This window comes from Bos mutus, chromosome 11 (assembly GCF_027580195.1).
Source record: "Bos mutus isolate GX-2022 chromosome 11, NWIPB_WYAK_1.1, whole genome shotgun sequence".
Classification (NCBI taxonomy): domain Eukaryota; kingdom Metazoa; phylum Chordata; class Mammalia; order Artiodactyla; family Bovidae; genus Bos; species Bos mutus.
This window is the reverse complement of record NC_091627.1, coordinates 104,753,421-104,770,745: the sequence shown is the minus strand read 5'-3', so window position 1 is coordinate 104,770,745 and position 17,325 is coordinate 104,753,421. Positions and strand designations below refer to the sequence as shown.

The window sequence follows — 17,325 nt, the reverse complement described above, 5'->3', positions numbered from 1 at the left end:
GCCATCTCATCCTCTGTCGTCCCCTTCTCCTCCTGCCCCCAATCCCTCCCAGCATCAGGGTCTTTTCCAATGAGTCAAATCTTCGCATGAGGTGGCCAAAGTATTGGAGATTTAGCTTTAGCATCAGTCCTTCCAATGAACACCCAGGACTGATCTCCTTCAGAATGGACTGGTTGGATCTCCTTGCAGTCCAAGGGACTCTCAAGAGTCTTCTCCAACACCACAGTTCAAAAGCATCAATTCTTCAGCACTCAGCTTTCTTCATAGTCCAACTCTCACATCCATACATGACCACTGGAAAAACCATAGCCTTGACTAGATGGACCTTTGTTGGCAAAGTAATGTCTCTGCTTTTGAATATGCTATGTAGGTTGGTCATAGATAAGTTTCCTTCCAAGCATCTTTTAATTTCATGGCTGCAATCACCATCTGCAGTGATTTTGGAGCCCCCCAAAAGAAAGTCTGACACTGTTTCCACTGTTTCCCCATCTATTTCCCATGAAGTGATGGGACCAGATGCCATGATCTTAGTTTTCTGAATGTTGAGCTTTAAGCCAACTTTTTCACTCTCCTCTTTCACTTTCATCAAGAAGCTTTTTAGTTCCTCTTCACTTTCTGCCATAAGGGTGGTGTCATCTGCATATCTGAGGTTATTGATATTTCTCCCGGCAATCTTGATTCCAGCTTGTGCTTCTTCCAGCCCAGCGTTTCTCATGATGTACTTTGCATGTAAGTTAAATAAGCAGGGTGACAATATACAGCCTTGAAGTACTCCTTTTCCTATTTGGAACCAGTCTGTTGTTCCATGTCCAGTTCTAACTGTTGCTTCCTGACCTGTATATAGGTTTCTCAAGAGGCAGGTCAGGTGGTCTGGTATTACCATCTCTTGAAGAATTTTCCACAGTTTATTGTGATCCACACAGTCAAAGGCTTTGGCATAGTCAATAAAGCAGACATAGATGTTTTTCTGGAACTCTCTTGCTTTTTCAGTGATCCAGCAGATGTTGGCAATTTGATCTCTGGTTCCTCTGCCTTTTCTAAAACCAGCTTGAACATCTGGAAGTTCACAGTTCACATATTGCTGAAGCCTGGCTTGGCAGCCAAAAGCAACACCAGGCAGAAAAGGGTTCTAAAAAACTGCTTCAAAGGAGAGGACAGAAATGCATTTCAGGTGACTAGGCAGTTTCTTATTAAGTGACCCCAAACTAACTTTTAAAAAGGTTAACCAGGTCAGACTGGTACCTAGTGTCTGAGGTCTGAGCTGCAGTTTAATGACTTAGTCGATACTGTTATCTCAGAAACTAGGGTTCTGCTGACAGTGACCTGTTGGTACCAGGCTCTTCATCCGCTCTGCCTGCTCCAGGCTGACCCCTGCAGGCACGCATTAAGCTTATGTCTCACTCAGGACTCAGCCGGGACTCTGGGCTGTTTTCAGCCCTCCTGGCATTTCTAGAGGCCTGCAGTTACTTTTTTACATTCTTTAATTTTGACAACAGTCTCAAAAGATTTTCCTGTTGCAGAAGACTGGTGCTCACCGTCAGCGTCATCAGTTTGCGGAATGAGGGGAGCAAGACCTGGGTTGGGTCGGAGCCAGGGACCAAGAATCCTTTTCCTTCTCTTCCTTCTTGACCTGCTTTTCTCTGCTTAATCCTTTAAGGGACAGGGGACATGGTAGAATCTGCCTGTTGGAAGTTGCCAAGCCCCTTTGGGAGGCCAGTAGGCCAGGGAGCACTGGGGGAACAGGGCATTTAACCCCACCCAGAAGCCTGCCCCTTGGACCATCCTGAGCAGGCTGCAGGGGCCACATAGCTGAAGCGGGAGGAAGGGGAAGACTTCTCCATACACTCAAGGAGACAAAGGACTAAAACGCCTATCACCTCCCACACACCTGCAGGAGTAAAGGACACGCCTCCGTGTGCCAAGCAAGGCGCCCTGGGCCTCACCGACACCGTCTTCTCGAGACGGGTGTGATTTATCACCGCCAGCCTTACAAAGTGGGAAACCAGAGACTTCCAGCGTCTTGTCATTCACATCTAAAATTTCCTGACTCAGAGCCGAGGCTCTTTCCATTGGCGCCCTGCCTGCCTCTCCACTGAGTTCTTGTTCAGGGAAAGGAAACAGCCCGAGAAGAACTCTTTCCAGTTCCCAGTCTTCCCAAGCTCAGGCGGTCTGGGTGAAAGCAGAGCTGAGCGACTGCGCAGCGCGTCTTCCCGGCCGCAGGGATCCGAAGAGCCAGGGCGACAGCAGCGCTCCCCGCCTCACATCCTCCAGCCTCCCAGGCTTTCCCCTTGCGGCGGGACCCTCGCTTGGCTTCCTGCCGCCATGGAGCTCCGTGCTGCGGGCACGGGCCACCCAGACCCGGGGGCGCGCCACACGGAGACAGGATCCCCAACACGCAGCCGGAGCGCCGATCCCAGCTTGGCCCCGGCCTCCGGGTACGGGCTTGACAACTCCAGTAACGACCCGAACGCGCGGGGCTGAGGCCAGGGGCACGGCGCCTCTGCGCTCCAGCGGCGGTGCGCCTCCCGCACCCGAGCACCCAGAGGACCCAGAGGACCGAATAAGCCCGGGGGCGGAGGGGCTCTGCAGCCGCATCTCCATCCCGGGGCCCTCGTTCCCAGCGGCTGGTACTGGCTGGGCTCGGGGTCGCTCTCCACCCAGGAGTCCCGAGGACCGCGGACGCGGGGCTGGGGGCGCTGCCGTCCGCGCGCAGCCACCAGCCCTCGGGGCACCCTTACCTCCAGGTCGGGCGGCTCCTCGGAGGACGACGGGCGCGAGTGATGGGTCCCCGCGGCTCGGCTGTTCCCGGGCATCGCGGCGGCGACGCGCGGGGCGGGGATGGGGCAGAACGGGGCCCCGGGCAGCGGACTCAGCCCTCGGGCTGCTGGAGGCACGGGCTTGGCGCGCTCCGCACGGCCCTTCGCGTGACTGCGGCGGAGCCCCACGTGTGGAGGATTGGCGGCGGGCGCGGCGGGTCCCCGGCTCTGGCCCCTTCCCGCCCTGCCCCCGGAGTAGTGCTGGAGCCGGGGGCGGGGACGCAGTCTCGTCCGGGGCGGGGGCGGTGGGGGCGGGACGCTAGGGGCTCAGCGGATCCGAGGGGCAGTGCGGGGTTAGAGGCTAAGCTGGAGAAGGGTCCCAGCCGTGCGCCCTGGGCGTGTGACTGCGCTTAGCTTTCTGTATCAATAAAATAGGAACAAGACCTTCCTCCCAGGGTTGTTGCGAGAATTAAAGGAGTTACTGTATTCAGTTGCTGCCACTGGCAGCTGCCCGGTAAATTATGTTTCCTTCCGACTGGAACCCCCTGGAGAGCTGGGTGTGGACCCAGAGAAGGGCCTCCTGGGGCAGATACCTCTGAGAAGGGGTGTGCTAACCTTCCTCCCTTCCCTGGTGCACCCCAGTGTCAGCCTGGCCAGGAACTTGGGGTTACCAGAGCCTCTGAATTTGGAAAGAAAGCAGATTTTCATGAGACTATTCCTGATTTTTTTTAATGTTGGGATGAATTTTAAAATAATAATAATAAATGTTTACATGGGTTTTTTTTTGTTTTGCTTGTAGGGCAGGCAGTGCTGGGCTCCTGCACCAATGAACTTCACTGAAAAGTGAAAGTGTTAGTTGCTCAGTCCTGTCTGACTCTTTGTGACCCCATAGACTGTAGCCTGCCAGGCTCCTCTGTCTATGGGGTTCTCCAAGAATACTGGAGTGGGTTGCCATTTCCTTCTCCAGGGGACTCTTCCCGGACCAGTGATCAAATCCCTCTCTCCTGCGTTGGCAGGTGGATTCTTTACCACTGAGCCACCAGGAAAGCCCAAGAAATTCACTAATACTTCTCAAAGGAGGAAGAAGCCTGGCAGGGCAGGGACTGACCCTGGTCACCTAGCAAGAGGCACAGTGTTCCTTTGGGCTCATCAGGACTACTCTGTGCTTGGTACTGATGGATGCCAAGGTCCAGGTAGGGTACTGTGGTGGGCAGAATTATCACCCACCCACCCCAAGATTCCAGATCCTAATGCCTAGGACTGCGAATCTGTCACTTTACTCCTCTAAAGCAGGAGTCCCCAACCTTCCAGATCTCATGCCTGATGATCTGAAATGGAGTTGATGTAATAATAATAGAAATGAAGTCGCAATAAATGTGTCCCCACACCATCCCACCACCCCATCTGTGGAAAAGTTGTCTTCCATGAAATTGGTCCCTGGTGCCAAAAAGTTTGAGGACAAATGCTCTAAAAAGACTTCACAGTACTGTTACTAATCAGTTGATCTTAAAACACAGATTGTCCTGGATTATCTAAAGTCACTCAGTGCAATCACAGGAGCCCTTAGAAACAGAGGAGGAACGCAGAACGAGAGGTGAGAGATGGTGGTCCTGGAAGGACTCGGTGTGCCTGATGGGAATGCTGCTGTCCTGAAGATGAAAGGGAGCTACAAGGAACCGAATCTGCCATCAATTTAAATGAGCCTGAATGGGAATTCTCCCCAGAATCTCCAGGAAAGAACACACCAACTTTGTTTCAGTGGCTTGAGACTCAGAGCGTAGAATCCAGCCATGCCTTCCTGGACTTCTGACCACAGACTGCGCTAATACATCGATGTTCATTTAAGCCCCTGAGTTTGTGGCACTTGGTTACATACAAGAGAAAATGAATATAGGACCCTAGACTGCTTTTCAATGCCAGAGTCAAATTCTTGCGGTGAGGCTGGCCTGCAGTGAGAAGGGCAGGTGGCCCCAGATCCTTAGTAGGCATGCTGGGCACTGCATTTGCCACCATCCACCTCTTCTGGTTTTCCCCCCCTCAATTCAAGCTTTACACCCTCTGGGAGGCCCTTCCTCAACTTCTCCCAGCAGTGGATCACTTCCTCTCTGTGGTCCCATGCTCTTCATGAAAACAGCCATGTGGTACCTCAGTTCTTCTATTTGTATACGTTGTCACACACCACCGGGCCACCAGCACCTGGTGGAGGAGGGACTGGGAACCGTGATGTCTGAATCTCCAGTGCCTGGCACAGAGCAGGCACGTGGCAGGTAAGTGAAATGCAAAAACAGAATTCATAGCAGCTTGTGGCCGGTGGTTCTTGTTTACAGGGTGTCTGCAATAATGAGTTCTTTTCACTGTTTATTGTGTGGATTACCCTAAAACTCTCTACATGCTCTTGAGAAAAGACAGTGATTCTATTTCTATCCAAAATCATGACGTATGGAATGGTTGTTTTATGGTGGGGTCTTTTAAAATGGCTTTTCATCAGTACAGTGTAAATGCTCGAATTGTAAAGCAGAAGAGTGAAAGTGAGCTCTCTCAGTCGTGTCCGACTCTTTGTGACCCCGTGGACCGTAACCTACCAGGCTCTTCTGTCCATGGGATTTTCCAGGCAAGAATACTGGAGTGGGTTGCCATTTCCTTCTCCAGGGGATCTTCCCGACCCAGCAATCGAACCCGGGTCTCCTGCTTTGCGGGCAGACGCTTTACCATCTGAGCCACCAGGGAAGCCCTTTTAAAGTAAAAACAACTCATCAAAGATAACCATGGTTAGTGCATTTCGGCGAGCAGCCTTCTCCGCGTCTCTCTACGTGTGCACACAAACATACATGTATGCGGTTCTGTGTACATGAGGTTATATTCTACCCTGAAGATGCTGTTGATCTTCTATCTACATCCTTCCTACCCAGGAACCCAGAATCAGGCCAGACTTCTACCCTCACTAGAGGAGAATCCTTAATGAGGATTCTCACTAAGAGAATCTATACAGGCTAATCTGTACAAGGTGTTTCCTGCCAACAGTTACCAAGGGAAGAATGTAACTTAAGGTAGCTCAACCCATGATCCAGCAATCCCACTGCTGGGCATACACACTGAGGAAACCAGAAGGGAAAGAGACACGTGTACCCCAATGTTCATCGCAGCACTGTTTATAATAGCCAGGACATGGAAGCAACCTAGATGTCCATCAGCAGATGAATGGATAAGAAAGCTGTGGTACATATACACAATGGAGTATTACTCAGCCATTAAAAAGAATACATTTGAATCAGTTCTAATGAGGTGGATGAAACTGGAGCCTATTATACAGAGTGAAGTAAGCCAGAAGGAAAAACATAAATACAGTATACTAACGCATATATATAGAATTTAGAAAGATGGTAACAATAACCCGGTGTACGAGATAGCAAAAGAGACACCGATGTAAAGAACAGTCTTATGGACTCTGTGGGAGAGGGAGAGGGTGGGAAGATTTGGGAGAATGACATTGAAACATGTAAAATATCATGTAAGAAACAAGTTGCCAGTCCAGGTTCGATGCACGATACTGGATGCTTGGGGCTAGTGCACTGGGACGACCCAGAGGGATGGTATGGGGAGGGAGGAGGGAGGAGGTTTCAGGATGGGGAACACATGTATACCTGTGGCGGATTCATTTCGATATTTGGCAAAACTAATACAATTATGTAAAGTTTAAAAATAAAAAAAAAAAAAAAGGCATGGGCTGGGCTTCCCTGGTGGTTAAGAACCCGCCTCTCAATGCAGGGGACACTGGTTTGATCCCTGGTCTGGGAAAATCTCACATGCTGCCGAGCAGCTAAGCCCATGTGCCACAACTGCTGAGCCTGTGCTCCGGAGCTCAGGAGTCACAGCTTCAGGAGCCTGCCCACCTGAGATCCCATGCTCCACCGCAAGAGAAGCACCAAAACTGGAGAGAAGCCTCTGCTCGCCACACCTAGAGAAAGCCCACTCTCAGCAATGAAGAACCCCACACACAGCCTGAAAATACTTTTAAAAAAGCTATTGGCTTGAGAGCAAAGACTTTTTCTCTCTCTTCCCTCCCTTTCTATAAGTGTAAATTTTTAAAACTCAAGAAACACATTTTCCTAATGGCCACTGACAACCGTCTTCCAGCCAGCCTTGGGTAAGGATGATGCTGTGGATGGTAGAGCAGAGAGATATATACAGGCATCCAGGTCTCTGAGGACCTTGTGGAGAGACTGCTTTTTGGTACCTCCCTCCTTACAACTGTCTAACTGTTGTAGGAAGGGGGACCCCTTCCAGGGCCCGAAACTGGGCTCTTGTCTAACACTCGGAAATGCATTGTCCGAGGAGACGCATGTGCTGACAAAGCAAGAGATTTTATTGGGAAAGGGCACCTGGGTGGAGGGCAGTAGGGAAAGGGAACCCAGGAGGACTGCTCTGCCGCGTGGCTCGCAGTCTCGGGTTTTATGGTGATGGGATTAGTTTCCGGGTTGTCTTTAGCCAGTTATCTGACTCAGAGTCCTTCCTGGTGGTGCACACCTTGTTCAGCCAAGATGGATGCCAGAGAGGATTCTGGGAGGTGGTCTGACATGTGGTGTCCTCTTTTGAACCTTCCTGAACTCTTCCGGTTGATGGTGGCTTATTAGTCCCGTGTTCCTTACCAGGACCTCCTGTCATAAAACGCATGCAATGGTTACTATGGTGCCTGGCCAGGGTGGGCAGTTTCCATCAGTGTGCCTCCCCTAACATAAGCTTTGCCCTTAGAATGGTGTGTGTGTGTTAGTTGCTCAGTCGTGTCCAACTCTTTGTGACCCATGGACTGTATCCCGCCAGGCTCCTCTGTCCATGGGATTCTCCAGGCAAGAATACTGGAGCGGGTTGCTATTCCCTTCTCCAGGGGATCTTCCTGACCCAGAGGTCGAACGTGGGTCTTTCTCCTGAACTGCAGGCAGATTCTTTACCAACTGGGCCACCAGGGAAGCCCAGGCCCTGAGAATTATGTGAGCTATATCATAGGACCCAGGAGACAAAATGTGGTAGACCTCTATGGCTGATGTGGCGGGGGTTCGGGGGGGAGGCAGTGGAAGCAAGATAGTTAAGGGTGGTAGTATCCTGCAAGGAGTTTGATCTCTTTTGTATACAATTTTAAAAGGATGCATATACCTCTATTTTCTGATAAATGCATAAAGTATTTTCCTGAAAGGATACATCAGGAAACTGTAATCGGTTTGCCTTTGAGCACAAAACTGAAACAACAGGGAAAATAGAAACATGAAGTGAGAAGAACTTTTTTTCCTCTCATTTTACACTTTTCAGTAAGGTTTCATTTTCACTCTATTACTATCACGTGTTTGCACATCATAAAATTCACAAGGATGAGGGATGGAACTTAAGTGGCAATTTTGGATGTTTAATGAAAGAATATTTTCTGTAATGGAAAAGATTAACATTGATGATTATGTCTGAAAATGCCTGTTCCTGGCAGCATCTCTGCTAGTAGGGAGAATATACATTTGCAGGGTAAGAAGGAATTCAGTTTAGAAAGCACTGCTTTTAGAGGCCAGCTGAAACAAAGCATTCACCGTGTTACAGCCTTTTGGAGTACTGAATTGGTTTACCAGAGTGACCATAGAAGTGCCGCAGACTGGGGAGGTGGGGGACTTCAACAATAGAAATTTGTTTTCCCACTGTCCTAGAGGCTAGAACTTCAAGTTCAAGGTGTTGGCAGGTTGGTCTCTTCTGAGGCTTCTCCCTTTGGCTTGTAGATGGCCATCTTCTCCTCCTTGTGTCTTGACATGGGTTCCCGCTCTGCCCGTCCATGCCCAAATTTCCCTCTCTTATAAGAACAATGATTACTTGCAAGCTGTTGATGGAAACCACCCCACCCCACTTCCAGAAATTTCCATTCAACAAATACTTACTGAAAACCTTTTATTTTTCAGACACTGTATGAGAAGCTTGGCAAATATCCGCCCAAAATGATTTCATTTTAACTTAATTACCTTTGTAAAAAACAAAAACAACCCTAACTCTGAAACTTCCCTGGTGGTTTAGTGGTTAAGAATCTGCCTCCAAATGCAGCAGATGTGAGTTCCACCCCAGGTTAGAGAACTAAGATCTCATATGCTGTAGGGCAACTAAGCCTGTGTGCCTCAACTAGAGAGAAGTTCATATGCCACAAAAGATAATGCGGCAAAAAAATAAACTTCACATTTTGAGGTGCTGGGGGGTTAGCTCTTCAGTACATGAATTTGGAGTGGTGGAGGACATAATTAGGCCCATACAGATGTTGGTTACACTTCCCTGGTGGCTCAGTGGTAAAGAATTCGCCTGCCAATGCCCAAGACGTGAGTTCGATCCCTCGGTCAGGAAGACCGCGTGGAGAAGAGAATACCAACCCACTCCTGTATTTTTACCTGGAGAATCCCATGGAAAGAGGAGCCTGGCGGGCTGCAGTCCATGGGATCACAGAGAGTTGGACACAACCAAGCGACCAAGCATGCCGGCACCCCACTTTAGAATTAAGAAAAAAGAAGCTCAGAGAGGAGAATCAAGCTGTCCTAGGTCACACAGCTTGGAAGTGTAGCACCAGGATTACAAACCCAGAGCTACGGGCATTGTGGAATTTCCACTCCACTCACTCTGCTCTGTCCAGAAAGAGCTCCTGGGGACTTTCAGTTGAGAAAATGAAAAAAGTTCATATTTTACCAAAGAAGTCTGCCTAATTCTGCCTAACCAAAGCATCTGCCAATTATCCCCTAGAATCCCATGAGATTTGTAGAAGTATTTTGAACACTGCAAGGCAGCCAGTTAGGACACATGGTTGACAGGCGGTCATGGGTGGTAGACAGGTGGTGGTGGTTTAGCTGCTAAGTCGTATCCAACTCTTTGCGACCCCAGGGACTGTAGCCCACCAGGCTTCTCTGTCCTTGGGACTTCCAGGCAAGAATACTGGAGTGGGTTGCCATTTTCTTCTCCAGGGGATCTCCCCGATCAGGGATCCAGCCCACGTCTCCTGCATTGGCAGGCGGATTCTTTACTGACTGAGCCACGAGGGACGGTAAGGGGCAAACCTCAAACAGGACTCCCCTGCTGGTCCAGTGGCTGAGACTTTGCACTTCCAATGCAGGGGCTGTGTGTTCGATCCCTGGTCCTGGGAACTAATGTTCCACATGCTATGCAGCCAAAGTGAATAAATACATTGTAAAAGAACAACAACAACAAAAACCCTTCTCAAACGTATTTCTCTGGCAGCACAACCCAACTGCCATCCTGCTGTCTTTGACTCCATCCACCACCCCCTTCTCACACGCTCTGCTCCAGCCTCGCTGGCTTCCATTCCGTTTCTCCAACACTCCTCAGGGTCTTTGCTCCAGCCACGCCTTCAGCCCAGATGGCTGGTTCCCCCGCACCCAGCTGGCCAGCTCCCTGCCCCTCCAGTGTTTGCTCAGCCCCCACCTCCTCGGGGGCCCTGACTGTCCCACTTGATTCTCCTGCCCACTCCCATCCTTCTGACCCCTCTCCTCGTCTCTTACTTTCTTGCATTGCCCTTATCACCTTCAACCCTACAATTTCTCATCTCACGTTTATTGTTTATTATCTATGCTGTGATGTACTGTCCACAAGGGTAGAAATCTTGATCTTGTCCACAGACAGTTCTCAAAGCATCTGATACAGTATCTGGAAAATAAAAGGTTTTAAGTAAGTGTGTGTTGAATGGAAATTTCTGGAAGTAGTGTGGAATGGCTTCCATGAAGACCTTCCAATTAACCACAGAAAAGAGGATGTAGGAGGTTATTCTGTGCTTTCGGTTCCCAGAGGACACAGTTTTCTCAGGGCTCCCTGGCCCCCTCCCCCGTGCCCCGTGGGAACCCACAGCTACGTTTGGCATCTTGCCTGTGTTCTCACTGGGGGTGATGGCTTGTTTCCCCCTCCCCTGCCCCTGGCTGAAGGCTCAGGGCCAGAACTCCAATCTGAACTACCTAGGTATTCTTTGAAGCCACATGAGAGTCCAAAAATAGTTCTCAGCCTAAAGTGCTGATCTATTCCAAGTTGAAAATTTTATAAACAAAACTGAGTTATTAAAGCAAAGGATGAAATGAAGCATCACTGTGGATGATTTCACATAAAAGCTGTTTATAGTTCTATTTTGTTGGAGTCATTTCTTCTTTTGTGAAGTCTCTGCTTTTGAAAAAAGCAGTTCTCTAAGGGCTTCCCTGGTGGTCCAGCAGTTAAGACTCTGAGCTTCCACTGCGGGTGGGGCGTGGGTTTAATCTCTGGCCAGGGAACTATGATCCCACATGCCGCATGGCCACAATGAATAAATAAATTGTAAAAAAGAAAAGCAACAAAGAACAACTTCTTTATATTAAAAAAAAAGGAGTTCTCGCCTTAGTTTCTTGGTATGAGAAGTGAGCCAAATTGCCAAGTCTAGGAAGCAGTCCCCAGAAGACTGCCATCACTTCCGACATCAATCACAAATTTGGGGCGTTCCCAAGGCCACCAATAATTTGCTGTAAAGACTCACAGAACTCATTGAAAGCTGTTATGCTCATAGCTGAGGTTTATTACAAGGAAGGATACAAATGAAAACCAGCCAAGGGCAGAGTGCATAGGACAGAGTCCATGGAATAGAGTGCTCTGCAACACAGAGCTTCCTTCCAGTCATCTGATCTGCTGGAGTCCTGGACAGTGGCCTCCTGGCTGTGACGCGTGGCAGTGAGCACAGATGACTCAAGAGTTTCCACTGGCCGACAATGGAATGATCTGAACACTAGTGAGGAATACAATGCAATAGATAGAAACATATTATGTGTGTTAAAATCTCTGCGTTTCTAATGATCCTTTTAAAAGATAGCTACAGAATGCTAGGAAACTAAATCGTTATTTGGAAAACTGGTAAACAGAGGGGAAGATGCGAGCACCTGTCTCACCTTTCTCCATTAAATGATACTCAGAGTAATTAAGAGTGAATGACAGGGACTTCCCTGGTGGTCCAGTGGTTAAGAATCTGCCTGCCGATGCAGGGGATGCAGGTTCAATCCCTGGCCCAGGAAGATCCCACATGCTGTGGAACAGCTAAGCCTGTGTGCCACAGCTGCTGAAGTTCGAGTGCCTAGAAGCCCTGCTCCACAAGAGAAGCCACCGCAATGAGAAGCCCTTGCGCCACAACTAGAGAGAGCCCACATGCGGCAACAAAGACCCACACAACCAAAAATAATTTTTTTTTAAGAGTGGCTGATGGGAAGTTTCTCTTTATTGAAGTGTTCCAGCTGAATAATGAAGAACTGTGGAATTAAAATATGACCATTTGCAATCCATGATGAGTCAATGAATTCAGGCAATGATTATCCATGACTTCTAATGTAAAGAGAGAGAGAGAAGAGATGTCTTTTGTATCCTTATAGGAGAACATACCCCTGCCTATGGCATACTCTTGCCCCAAACTGGAACCTAATATGATCAAAACTCTAGATCAAACGATCAGTTTTGAGGACTACAGGCATAGTTCGATACTGCAGGTTTGGTTCCAGACCCCTCAATAAAGTGAATATTGCAACAAAGCAAGTCACATGATTTTTTGGTTTCTCAGTTATGTTTATACTGTAGTCTATTAAGTGTGCAATAGCACTATTTCTTTAAAAAATGTACATACCTTCATTTTAAAATGTGATATTGCTAAAAAAAATACCAACCATCATCTGTCAATGCAGGGTTGCCACAAACCTTCAACTTGTAAAAAATGCAATTTCTGCAAAGCAAAATAAAGCAAAATACAATAAAACACATTATGCCTGCATAAAGAACTAAGGAATGTGTTTAATGACAGCAAAGGGATGTGACTAATAAAATTCTGATTTTATTAATATTTCTGTATTAATATCAGGATATTTCCATAAATCACCTGATTTCTTTAACAAATACATTGAAAAAGAAATTTGAACTGACTATATATTTAGTAATATAAAGGCATTATTAAATTTTTAGATGTGACAATGGTGTTTAGATTATTTTTCAGAGTCCTTATACCAAAATGTTGATGGATAAAGTAACAGGAGGTCTGAGATTGCGTTAAACTGATCTAGGCTGATGGCAAGCAAGTAGGCGTATGCTAAGCTTCCAAGGTGGCGCAGTGGTAAAGAATCCGCCTGCCGATGCAGTAGACGTGAGTTCAATCCCTGGGTCAGGAAGATCCCCTGGAGAAGAGAATACCAACCCACTCCAGTATTCTTGCCTGAAAAATGCCAGGGACAGAGGAGTCTGGTGGGTGACTGAGCAAAATATAATACATATATATACAATATAATATATATATTATTTGTTCTATGCTAACAAATATAATTTACAGAATGAGTACATATAACTCATTCTGGAAGTGAGTTTGGAAATTATATTTGGAAATACATATTTGTTAGAATATACTGAAAATTTTTTGAAAATTATATTTGTTAGAATACATTTATTACAGAAAATTAAATGTATTCACCTATCATGTAGCAGCACCTGCTGCTGCTGTTCAATCCCTAAGCTGTATCTGACTCTTTTCGACCCCATAGACTGTAGTCCACCAGGCTCCTCTGTCCATGGGATTCTCCAGGCAAGAATACTGGAGTGGGTTGCCATTTCCTCCAGGGGATCTTCTCAATCCAGGGATTGAACACGTGTCTTCTGCATTGGCAGGTGGGCTACAGAATCACCAGGGAAGCCCCATTTATGGGGGACATAGGAACAAATTATGTATAAGCATAAAAATACATATTGGAATAAGATAAAATCTGGGAAGACACTGTTACCAAAGGGCTTGTTCACATAGTTTTTGAATGGATGATAGATGGTAGTATTTGAATTCCAATGAATCCCTCTGAGAGAGGGATTGGTATCGTAATTTGATTTTAATATGTCAAATTTTAATATGTCACTTTGCTTCTGGCCATAGTTTGTTTCAGGCAGACTTCCCACTGAGAATAACTAGAAAATCCTGGCAAAAAAATTTTTTTAAATCTAAGGCAGCAAGGAGCTGCAGGGAACCTCAGGGAGCCAGCATCCTGGAAAAAAGGAACCTAGAGAGTGAGCTTGAACTTGGCTTGACTTCTCCTTTCAAGGCATTTGCCAGTTGGCAAGTGGGGACTGACAGGCTGAGCCAAGAGCAGCAGATGAGATGCTGAGATGCTGAAGGGAGAGCTGGTGATGTGTCAGAGCTGGGAGGACAAACACTCGGGGGCTTCCCAGGTGGCGCTGGTGGTAAAGAACCCGCCTGCCAATGCAGGAGACGTAAGAGACAAGGGTTTGATCCCTGGATTGGGAAGATCGCCTGGAGCAGGGCATGGCAACCCACTCCAGTATTCTTGCCTGGAGAATCCCATGGACAGAGGGCCTGGCAGACTACAGTCCCTGGGGTCACAAAGAGTCGGACACAACTGAGGCGACTAAGAACATGTGCACCAACAAACACTCGGGTTCAGGACCAAACGAAGAACACCTCAGGCTTTCAGGATGGACCCTAAAGGTATACAGTCTATAACCAAGTATGAAGTAGAAGTAGATCCACCTTTATAAGGACTGAAGCCTACCTTCTAATTCACTCAGTCCCTAATGGGACACAGTTATGTTAGTCTCTAGTAAGTCAAAGATGAATGTCGTAAGGTCTAGGGAAAATATCAAAAGTAAAAGAATGCATAATTAATGAACTAATAAAGACGGAAAAGGGAATAATAAGTTCTGCCCTGGAAGCAAGATAAATTCTCTCTGGATTACGATATTGTCCAAAGATTCAAATTATCAAGAATTTCTTTTAGGGAATTCCCTGGTGGTGCAGGGGTTAGGACTCAGTGCTTTCATTGCCAGGAGTCCTGGTTCAATCCCTAGTAGGGAACTATGATCCTGTAAGCTGTGTGGTACTGCCAGAACAAGACAAAAGACAAGTCACAGATCCAAGAAACTATGAACACAAGATGGATCAATACAAACAAAAACTCACTTAAAAACCGCACATCAAATTACCAAAACTTAAAGGAGAAAATGCTAAAATTGGCCAGAAGAAAGGTATAAATTCATGCTACCATGAAAGACACAAAAGCAAAGCTTATGATTGACTTCTCAGCCCGAAGAAAAGGTAATGATACCTTCAAAGCAACAAAGAAAAATAACCGATAACCTAGAATTCTATACCCTGAAAATTATCCTTCCAAAGCAAAAGTGAAATAAGGATAATTAGGCAAATTACAATGGAGAAATTTCTTTAGCAGCAGACTTGCTACAGAATATATTAAGTGGATTTTTTAGGTAGAAGGAAAATAATTCTACATGGAAGCACAGAGACATGAGGAGGTATGAAGAGCAATAAAAAGCAACTTATTCACCCAATAAACATGTGGGTGAATCTTAATGATTATTGGCTGTGTAAAACAACAATAATAACTGTTTGTAGGATTAAAATATATACAGAGAATTTACATAAAAGTAACCAGGACTATGAACAAAGCTAGTGGAGGTGATGGAATTCCAGCTGAGCTATTTCAAACCTGAAAGATGATGCTGTGAAAATGCTGCACTCAATATGCCAGCAAATTCGGAAAACTCAGCAGTGGCCACAGGACTGGAAAAGGTCAGTTTTCATTCCAATCCCAAAGAAAGGCAATGCCAAAGAATGCTCAAACTACTGCACAATTGCAGTCATCTCACACGCTAGTAAAGTAATGCTCAAAATTCTCCAAGCCAGGCTTCAGCAATATGTGAACCGTGAACTTCCAGATGTTCAAGATGGTTTTAGAAAAGGCAGAGGAACCAGAGATCAAATTGCCAATATCCACTGGATCATGGAAAAAGCAAGAGAGTTCTAGAAAAATATCTATTTCTGCTTTAATGACTATGCCAAAGCCTTTGACTGTGTGGATCACAATAAACTGTGGAAAATTCTGAAAGAGATGGGAATGCCAGACCACCTGACCTGCCTCTTGAGAAACTTACATACAGTCAGGAAGCAACAGAACTGGACATGGAACAACAGACTGGTTCCAAATAGGAAAAGGAGTACTTCAAGGCTGTATATTGTCACCCTGCTTATTTAACTTATATGCAGAGTACATCATGAGAAACGCTGGGCTGGAAGAACCACAAGCTGGAATCAAGATTGCCGGGAGAAGTATCAATAACCTCAGATATGCAGATGACACCACCCTTATGGCAGAAAGTGAAGAGGAACTAAAAAGCCTCTTGATGAAAGTGAAAGAGGAGAGCGGAAAAAAAAGCTCAACATTCAGAAAACTAAGATCATGGCATCTGGTCCCATCACTTCATGGGAAATAGATGGGGAAACAGTGGAAACAGTGTCAGACTTTATTTTTTTGGGCTCCAAAATCACTGCAGATGGTGATTGCAGCCATGAAATTAAAAGACGCTTACTCCTTGGAAGGAAAGTTATGACCAACCTAGACAGCACATTAAAAAGCATAGACATTACTTTGCCAACAAAGGTCTGTCTAGTCAAGGCTATGGTTTTTCCAGTGGTCATGTATGGACTGTGAAGAAAGCTGAGCACCAAAGAATTGATGCTTTTGAACTGTGGTATTGAAGAAGACTCTTGAGAGTCCCTTGGACTGCAAAGAGATCCAACCAGTCTATTCTAAAGGAGATCAGTCCTTGGTGTTCTTTAGAAGGACTGATGCTAAAGCTGAAACTCCAATACTTTGGCCATCTCATGTGAAGAGTTGAATCATTGGAAAAGACTCTGATGCTGGGAGGGATTGGGGGCAGGAGGAGAAGGGGACGACAGAGGATGAGATTGCTGGATGGCATCACCGACTCAATGGACAAGAGTTTGGGTGAACTCCGGGAGTTGGTGGTGGACAGGGAGGCCTGGCGTGCTGCAATTCATGGGGTCGCAAAGTGTCGGACATGACTGAGCGACTGAACTGAACTGAACTGAACCAGGGCACAAAGCGACCCAGTTATAAAGTGGGGAAATGACACTTCTCCAAGAAGACATACTAGGGACAAGTAAACACATGAAAAGATATTCAACATCACTCATCATTAGGAAAAAGCAATTTGAAAATCACAGTGACACACCACTTCACACGGGGCTTCCCTGGTGGCTCTGTTGATAAAGAATCTGCCTGCAGTGCAGGAGCACGGCAGCTACATTCCATGGGGTCGGAAGAGTCAGGCACAACTTAGCAACTAAACCACTACTTCACATGAGAATGTTTGTGATAAAACAAAATTTAAAAAAATAGCAAAGAACAAAGTTGGAGGACTCATACTTCTGATTACTAAACTTACTACAAAACCACAGTAATGAAACAGTGTGGTGCTGGCATAAGAACAGACACATAGATCAATGGAATAGAATAGACGGCCTAGAAATAAACCCTAACATATACCATCAATTGATTTTCAGCAAGGATGGCAAGGCCATTCAGTGGGGAAAAGACAAGTCTCCTCAACAGATGATGTTGGGACAACTGAACATCCACATGAATGAGGTTGAAACTTTACCTTATACAATATACAAAAAGTAACTCGAAAATGAATCAAAGACCTGAATGTAAGAGCTAAAACTATACAATTCTTAGAGGAAAACATA

General features: G+C 46.4%; 1 protein-coding gene across 1 annotated transcript in view; it reads right to left on the bottom strand.

Annotated features, from left to right (window-relative positions):
- Positions 1-3,341, bottom strand: part of LOC102287974 (two pore channel protein 2) — a 56,507-nt gene extending 53,166 nt beyond the window's left edge. The window contains exon 1 of the mRNA XM_070380057.1: positions 2,739-3,341. Within this exon, the coding sequence (XP_070236158.1) occupies positions 2,739-2,813 (75 nt within the window). The 5' untranslated portion in view covers positions 2,814-3,341. The remainder of the gene's footprint in view (positions 1-2,738) is intronic.
- Positions 3,342-17,325: the final 13,984 nt, after the last annotated feature.